The 8,457-nt window shown below is 37.9% G+C and overlaps 2 protein-coding genes across 2 annotated transcripts; both read right to left on the bottom strand.

Moving 5' to 3' along the window:
• Positions 1-733: 733 nt before the first annotated feature.
• Positions 734-2,221, bottom strand: malsu1 (mitochondrial assembly of ribosomal large subunit 1). Its single transcript, XM_007569948.2, has 4 exons — positions 1,808-2,221; positions 1,218-1,393; positions 1,043-1,124; positions 734-964 (listed from the first exon to the last, which is right to left on the bottom strand). Exons 1-4 carry the CDS (start codon positions 2,112-2,114, stop codon positions 807-809), a joined length of 723 nt encoding a protein of 240 aa, XP_007570010.1. The 5' UTR covers positions 2,115-2,221; the 3' UTR covers positions 734-806.
• Positions 2,222-2,878: 657 nt separating this feature from the next.
• smpd5 (sphingomyelin phosphodiesterase 5) lies at positions 2,879-7,914 on the bottom strand. The gene is made up of 8 exons (XM_007569947.2): positions 7,604-7,914; positions 5,659-6,825; positions 4,853-4,928; positions 4,637-4,777; positions 4,450-4,539; positions 4,023-4,086; positions 3,730-3,889; positions 2,879-3,572 (listed from the first exon to the last, which is right to left on the bottom strand). Exons 2-8 carry the CDS (start codon positions 6,727-6,729, stop codon positions 3,465-3,467), a joined length of 1,710 nt encoding a protein of 569 aa, XP_007570009.1. The 5' UTR covers positions 6,730-6,825; positions 7,604-7,914; the 3' UTR covers positions 2,879-3,464.
• Positions 7,915-8,457: the final 543 nt, after the last annotated feature.

Raw genomic sequence — 8,457 nt, 5'->3', positions numbered from 1 at the left:
AGAGATAGAGAGAGAGAGAGAGAGAGAGAGAACATTTTTATGTCTAAATCTTTTATTTCCTCCTGATCATTGAAAAACTGTTTTTCCTCAGGTAAAATATATAGTGAATTTTACCTGTTCACTATATATTCATGTGCATTTCCCACAAGATATATGTAAATAATATCAATTATTATTTACAATAGTCAATTAACAATTGGTTAATTGACTGATTGAATTAGAATCATGTTTGCAAACAACCATCAATTCTGAGGTTAAATTATTATTTCTGCATATCCAAGTAGATGCAATAAAAACTCTACATTGTTATACTTTTGTCCAGTGATCCTTTATCTCATGCTTCGAAGTACAGTTTAGACCCAATTCTCATATCCACTCTTAAAAGTGGGAAAGATATGAGAACACTTCATTCGGGAGAGACAGATTTGTCTGAATCTTAATAAGTCAGGATGCAGTGACAATAGCTTCTGGTCTAAAGTTGCTCATACCTACACTTGGCAACTATTTAGAAAGTTAAACCAGCTGGGTCAGTAACTAACAAGGTTTCATATTGATCTTGTTACCTGACACTTTTCAAGATGATAAAGGAAGTAAAATTAAATTTAAATTTTTAATTAAAATCTTCAAAGTTATTGGGGACTGTGCTGCAGATATTCAAGAACTCAGTCGTTTTATAAACTTCACCAGTATGACATAGGGGCGATGCAAAAAAAAAAAAAAGAGGAAGGACTGATCTTGTTAAATTTTTTTATTTAATACAAATTTTTAATGAATTAGTTGACTTCTGGCTCTGTTTAAATATACAGTCATTTTGTAAATTCATTGGCATCAAATATGAAGTCTTCTGGCAGCGTCTCTACAGGGATTTTCTTCAGCTGCTCGTCGTAGGTACGCAAAGTCCACAGTTTCTCCAGTTCATACTCTTCTCTGGTCTCAGGCAACATGAAGTGAACAACCATTTTACCTGAGAAAGAAACAAAATCTATTTTTAAAACAGCAACACCAGTTGGGAAAAACCATTTTCTTTAGGAGTTTTACACACCAAAGTCAACACACATCCAGTCCTCTGCATCTTTGCCTTCAATCTTGGCATGTGGCTCTCCGTGTTTCCTCATAAACTTGAACTGAAGGAGAGCAAGTCTTAGTACTGACTTTGAAAACAAATGTAGGCTGCTTTTATAAATATATCAAATAGAAAGCAAGTCAAGAATAGTTACCACTTTGATAGCATAAAGAGCCATGGCACGTATATGTCTTGGTGAGACACCACTGACCACAATCAAGTAATCTGCATATTGAATATGATCCGGCACTTTAATCACACACAGGTCCACAGCATTTTCTTGACGCAGTAGAGAGGTCAGAACATCGAGAGTGAACACCTCGGAAAATCCTGGACAAAATAAGAAAATCTTTAAGTATTTGAGGATTTTTAAGACTGTCTGACTTTCATAAGGAATTAATTTAAATGTTTATTATTATTATAAAGCATCCTATGTACGATTTCAAAAAGTAAGTTGAAAAATAAATACTTTTTGTAACCTTTAATAGTAAAAATAAATAGCCTCTAACAAAAATATTTAGTACATAAGATTATAATTTAAAAAAAGCCGTGCTGGACTAGTCAGTCGCCAATAAATGACAATAACTGGCTAATGTTGCCTTGACTAGCAACAAACAGCAAGTTCCCATGATTTTATGAGTCTTTCATTTTCTGGATCATGTCATCACATTTATACAGTAAAAAACAAAAACATGCTTGCTATAATAACGTGCTTAGTTATTATAGCAGCTAGATATATCTTACCCTGGTTCTGGGAATTAGAGTTACGCCTGTTATCTTCCTCCTCCTCGGTTTCGTACTCTAATTTCTCCGGTCTTTCTGTGAGTCTGCCCTCACCTCTGTCTGTGTAGCATCTTTTTGACTCAGAGTGACACCTGGGACACGCTCCGTAACGCCAGCGTTGTTGACATGAGGATAAATTAACAGCAAGACTGTGGCACCGGGCTTTGAATATCAAACTCGTGCATCCAGGAACAGCCAATTGATCTAATAAACTACTTTTCCGACAAACTGACGATACCAATATCCTGGATTTACACAGAATATTCATGATTTTTAAGCTACAGAGCAAAACAGTCGCTTTCTGTTAAAGTTGCCCCACGAGCGGTAAAAACAGGAAGTGGATCTTGTCCTTGGATTCTGATTGGTTTGTACAGTTCTTCGTTGTTTTCTATGCTGTGAATAAAATAACAGGAAATACCGCCACCTGTCGGCGAATACTCTCAAACATACTGCCTCGTATTTCACATTATAAACCAGCTTTAAACGGTTTATCTTGACTTATGATTGAGTGAAACAAGTCCTAACACAGTGAGCACTTTCAGAGTAACGTGTTCAATTACTTAATTAGAATCACGACATACTAGTCATCTGTTGTAAATAAATAGTAATATTTTCATTTTTTTTCATTGATTTGTTGAGACTTAACAGTTAAAGTAAGAAATACACATAGATCTTCTGGCGGCTTTTGATTATATACTTTTTAAATTTAACCAATAAGGTTGTTTGTGTGATTGAAAATTAAACATGATAATGAAACAAAGTAAAAGAAGTAACGATTTTAAAAAGGTAATTTAGATGATTTTATTTACATTAATATCATATCTAAAAGGAGTATGAATAATTTGGGGTTTAACTGTATAAAATTAACACTGAGTACATTGCATTTCTCTTGAACAGTCCCAAGAGCAAATGTTGCTCCCTTGAAGATATCGTATGGTTTTTTTTTTTAAATCGAATGTACATGTTTTATAGCATAAAATAATGCTAATCATTAAACAGCAGAAGAACACAACAGGAGAAGACTCTAAGGAGCATATTTAAATTATATCATTTATTAAATAAAAAAAAACAATCTAAACCAATCTGACATAATCTAATCTCTTAGTAATCATCCTAATCATTCTGATCATACTAATCTATTCTGAGTGATTTAACCAAATCAGCCTATAAATACACAAACCCAAACCAGCAGTTTGCTTATGAGATGCAATAAATTTGTGATCATGCATGCAAACTTTATGAACTCAATGGCACCGGTGATCAGTGAGTTTAATAGTCAAATGTTTGACATCATAGTAGAGGACACATTTATATCAGGATAGAAAAATGAAATTACTCTTAATTTATTTAAGAAGAATTTTCTTTTCTGCTGATTGAAAACATAGTTTTATAAAGATCAGTGCAACAACTCTGAGCAGCTCCGAATGTATAAAATGCATATGAAGTGTGAAACCATAAAAAAATATATAAAAAAAAAAGTAAGTTCCACCTGTGTCACAAACTTACCCAGTGGTTAAAAGTTTTCCTAAAATTACAAATTCAAGTATGTCAATAAACAGTTTAAAGTAAAACTGTGTAAAATTGTGTACATTTGGCTCCCGCTCTTTAAAATTAGCTCTCATTCATCCTCGTAGTCAGCGTTCATACTGACTTTCAATTTCAAGCCAACAGGAATATGATCAGTAAGCCCAGCCAGCTGAGATATGAAGGTCACCTCTTCCAGTTCCTGCATGGGTAAAAGCAAACCCAAATATGTTAGCTTTGCTTTAATTTGTTAATATATGATGAACTCTCAATATATTAGGCTATTTTCTAGAATGAGGAGGAACATGGGTTAAATGGGAACAGAGCACAGCAAGAAAAGAACTCATCAGTGAACATACTGTTCTGCAGAGCTTTGAAATAGAGGTTTCCCGGTAGAGAATGTAATCAATCCGACGCCCAATCCAAGGCTGGCCAGGTTCTGGGTAAACCAGAGGAACACCCTGTTTAGGAACAGGAGGAGAGATGTACTGCTTCCTCGTCTCCTCTGATACCAAAGTCCTACAGAGGCACAAAGAAAAAAAAAAAAAAACAGTTTGTCATGTCACCACAGTGAATACTCCAAATTTACATAATGCTACTCTCATCATATTTCTGCTGGAGTAAACAGAAGAAAACTAGAAAAAAAACAAACCTTTGTAGTGTTTCTGGGGAGTTCACATCCTCCTCATACAAAGAAGGCTGCTCTAGCAGAGTGCCTTTGGTTAGGGAAAACAAAACACAGTCGTAAGATTGTCCAATCAGGACTGTCGACATTTACCACATACAAGTATTGTGTTTTGAAAAAGGACTCGTATCCCTTGAGTTTAACCACATTTTGTCAGGGATGTTTTTTACAGACAAAGCACCATGAAGAAGTGCGAAACCATCAGGTGGAAGGGACGTGATGCAGTTTCAACATGATTCGCACATAAAAAAAAAGCTAATGTAAAAAGTCTGGTGTACACACTACAATTCAAACCTCCTGACTGAAGTGATAAAAACCCAATTGAGAAAAGGGTATGAATACATTAGCAATGCGCTGTTTGTAGTCTAGTTTTAAAGATGTAAATAATACCAACCAATAACCCAGGGCTTCTCTTTTCCAGCTTCTGCTCTGCACGGATCTCTGTACTCCTCAAACAAACTGTGGTTCTGTTCCAAAACGTCATCTACACAGGACAGGTTACATGCTTATTCAAACAGGTCTAAAATGAGCTTTAAAAAGTCCTTAACATAACATCAGCTACAACTGCGAACAAGACATACCAGGTGAGCAGTTGTCAAAGTTAAAATCCCCGCAGAGCACATCAAAAACCACCTCCTCGTCAGGCTGTTTGTGGGCGGCCTGGAATTCCCCGATCCACCTGGTGACCATGTCCAGCTGGTCACAGCGAATCTTCCCCTCACCTGTGGGCAACACGGGGAACGTAGTTTAAGAACGTGAGCCTATCTGATCGGACCAAATATGAAATTGGTGCTCACCCTCCGGTGCATGAAGATGCGTGCAGTTGAAATAGCCAACCACTTTCTTCTGTTTCTGGTTCTGCCCGATTAGAACCTGAAAATGTTGAAATAATGGGGTTTGATCTCATCTTAGGGTTACTGGTAAAACAAATTCAGCCCCCTCCCATACTTATTGGCATCTTCTGCTATTAGTGAGTACCTTCTTCAAAAAAATTCATCATGTTTTGCAGGAGCATCATATCAAATTTAACTTCTAAAAAGACAACCCAACCTTTAATTTGAAGGCATTTATATAGCTTGAATAGAAAAATATAAACTAATAACCTGATAAATCTTATTTTGACAACAAAATGCTGAAAAAAATCTGCTTTTTTTTGTTCATTAAATGCAAACTAAGTCTTCCCAGCATTTTTGAAGTATGAACAAATCACCCTGTTGTAAGGTTAATAAAAAACAGATCCCCGCATGCTTAGATGCATAAGTGGGGATCATTTTCCTCTGATCTCTGATGGATTAAAAACCTCAAGTGCTAAAAAGCCTTCAGCACTTTTCTCAATTGTGCTATATAGCCTTTAAAGTAAAAACAAAATGGAATTAGCAGATTAGTTTAATTTAATTTAATAACCTGTTTGGATTATTAAAGCATCTTCCTTAATCAAGAATCAAAGCTTATTTAGTTGAACCAGCATGATGAACTACTTAGGATATCTTTTCATATGTTTGTGACTCAATCTCTTCTAGTAGATTAGCTCAGGAAGCTGATATGCTAGTACATTCCTCAACACATAAATAAAAAACAACTTATTGTCAGATTAACGAGGCACCTTAGTGGCGAGCAGACCCTTGGCAGCCAGAGCGTCTTCCCCACGGCTGTTGGGAAACCAGTGGTACTGGGCCTCCAGCACCGGGAACCTACTGGCCATGAACAGACCACTGTTGAAGAACTTAAAGGCAGAACATCTGCACGGCGGCTGGCAGGCGTACACGCCGACGTCATGCAGTATGTGTCCAAACAGTGGTTTAAGTGTATTGGTGAGCTTCATAGCAGCTCTCTTATCAAACACCTCTTCCAGACACAGTATATCGATATTGGCCGGGAAGAAGGGCGACACCTCCCAGGGTTCCTCATCCTGCTGACGAGTACGCTGGGAGAACAAAGCAGCAGGACTCTTGCGACCAGGCTGCCCCTGTTTGTTGGAGTTCTCATTATAGTTCAGTTGGGAAGAGGATGGCTCGGTCAGTGGTTCCTCTGCGTCATCGGAGGACGCAGAACTTTCGGTTGGTTCTCCTGTGGGTTGAGACTGCCCCTCTAAGCCCCCGTCTGTGTCTGAGCACGCTCTGGGGATGATGCTGTCCGAGGGGCTGACAGGGCCGCAGCTGCTGGGAGATTCCACCGTGATTATCACATTGGGTCGCACGACGCTCTCCGCGATACGCTTGCCGATCTCGTACGCCCTCCGCTGGGTGTGGCCCAGGTTGTTGAAGCGAGCCAGGCTGTCTGGTAAGAGACACAGATTGGCTGAGGCGAAGGTAAAGGACGCCTTTCCCGTTTGCTCAAAGCCTCTGTTTGTCTCCCTCTCTGCTGAGGTCGGTTCCACTCTGTGGTAGGAAAACGGCCGGCGGCAGGCCTGAAGCGGCGCCCAGAGCAAAAATCCGAGGAAAGCAAAGGGGGCTGTGAGGAGGAAGAAAAGGAAGAAGAAAATAGAGCCGAAGAAGACCTTGAGGGGGTGGAGGTAGCATTCTTCCTCCTGTCGCTCCCTCTTCTCCTTTGTGGTGGACTTGCACACAGCAATAACGCGATCAAGATACCAGAAGCACGGCACAATTAACGCCCATCCTATGGCGTGGAGGCCAGCAACGAACCCACTGGGGAAAGGAGACGCCCGTAGAACCATGGCTCCCCGTTGTCTCTAAACAAAACGAAGGTTGAACAGCATCCAGATATCCTGCTCTGGCATTATTCCAGAGGTAAATCTCTCTCTCCAGAGACTCTAGAAGAGAAAGAAAAGACTATCATGGTGCATTCTTCTTCTTACACACAGCATCAACATATGCACCAGAGTTCCCAGGAAGAACTAGCTTCTGACTGCATGTCCGTGCATGTAGTGGAAAATACAAAGTCACAGAATTACACTGCATTCCGTGGATGAAAAATGCAGAGCCTATGCACTATTTTATGTTGTTATAAAGTCTTAATAAAATACACTTACTGCTTTAAACAGACAAAATGACAAAAAGTTTAAATATGAATAGTTTAACAGCCACACTCCTTCCAAGTACGGTTATGCAAGTTGTCCTGATTAAAACAGTGTAAAATAGTCACGTTCCTCTTTAAAATCGTCAGTGAATATGAACATAGTGTAATCCATCTGTAAGGTAATGTTATGCTGATCTGAGCACCACACCCTTGCCTTTGTGTGGATTTACACATGAAATACACCGTCTGCAACTGTTGGTTGAGGCACAGCTTAACTCTTCTCAAAACTTGCTCTGCAACATTTAAATTTAAATTATTTCACGTGAAGCACATTCAAGTTAGAACATTTCTCAATCTGACCTGCCCAATGAAACGCTAAACTTAAAACAAAAATAAAGCCACCAAAACGTCAGACCTAGATTATAACATAATACTAATGAATGATCACGCTTTGAAATTGGTTTATAACACATCACTCACATTCTGTAATCTCAATTACCTGTGTCTACAAGGGAGGGAAGCTAGCTTAAACTGCTTAGCTGTCTTTTGATGATTTGATCCAATGGTCTTACCTGAACCGGACAAAATCGGAAGTCCGTGTGATGGACCCATTCATTATAAACACTGCTGGTGTACTAGTACCAACATATCTATTTTTGTTTTTTGTATATCAAATGTTCACCGCCAGCATGCAGGCTTTGAGAGGAAATCAGAATAACCGAGCCGCGAAAGCAGCACTTTGAAGCGTAAAAAAAACCCTTCCTGTCCCGGCTGAATTTAGGCCACGCCCCCTTCGTTGTTGCCAGTCACGTTAGTGCCCCGTCATTTTCCACTGTTCATAAAATAATCGGATATCAACTCAAGGCTCTTTTGTTTCTGTTATTTCTCTTTTTGTTATCTTGACCCCTTTAATTTATGTCCTATTAAGATACATTCAAATATGTAATTCTGTGCTATTTTTTTCCGGATTAATTTTATATTGCTAATGCTTGTTTGTATTTATTTAACTCTAGGATGATGGAGTAGCTTGTCAGCAAATAAGCAATTTCCCACGTTTTAATCAATAGCGCATATTATATTCCACTAAATTCTAAAATTGTGGCAGAAAGAAGGATTTGCCTCTGGATAACCTACAGGTTTTTTAATACATTAAAACATTTCTGAAACTGCTCGGGTAAATTTTTAGCATCTAAACTGCAAAAAAGCAAAAGACGAAGCAAAAGATTTTGACGGAAACTCGTGTGTAAGGAAAAGAAAAAACTAAATATATATGTATGCCTTTATCAAAATATATATTTATGCTTTTATTTCTTATTAAAATATATATTTATTCTTTTTTTTAATATATTTTATTCATATAGAAGAATATATATATTACATATTTATACATGTTAGATATATATTTATTCTTTTATTTATATATTTA

This window comes from Poecilia formosa, unplaced genomic scaffold, assembly GCF_000485575.1.
Source record: "Poecilia formosa unplaced genomic scaffold, Poecilia_formosa-5.1.2 Scaffold253, whole genome shotgun sequence".
Taxonomy (NCBI): Eukaryota; Metazoa; Chordata; class Actinopteri; order Cyprinodontiformes; family Poeciliidae; genus Poecilia; species Poecilia formosa.
Note: the sequence above shows the minus strand (reverse complement) of the source record. Positions and strands in the feature narration are given on the sequence as shown.

Coding starts and splice junctions, on each gene's coding strand:
- malsu1 (XM_007569948.2), bottom strand. CDS start 2,114: ATGAATATTCTGTGTAAATCCAGGATATTGGTATCGTCAGTTTGTCGG. Junction 1,394..1,807: donor CTCTAATTCCCAGAACCAGG/GTAAGATATATC, acceptor TATTTTGTCCAG/GATTTTCCGAGGTGTTCACT. Junction 1,125..1,217: donor CTCTTTATGCTATCAAAGTG/GTAACTATTCTT, acceptor GCTCTCCTTCAG/TTCAAGTTTATGAGGAAACA.
- smpd5 (XM_007569947.2), bottom strand. CDS start 6,729: ATGGTTCTACGGGCGTCTCCTTTCCCCAGTGGGTTCGTTGCTGGCCTC. Junction 4,540..4,636: donor CTTTGACAACTGCTCACCTG/GTATGTCTTGTT, acceptor TGTCCTGTGTAG/ATGACGTTTTGGAACAGAAC. Junction 3,573..3,729: donor TTTCAAAGCTCTGCAGAACA/GTATGTTCACTG, acceptor TTACCCATGCAG/GAACTGGAAGAGGTGACCTT.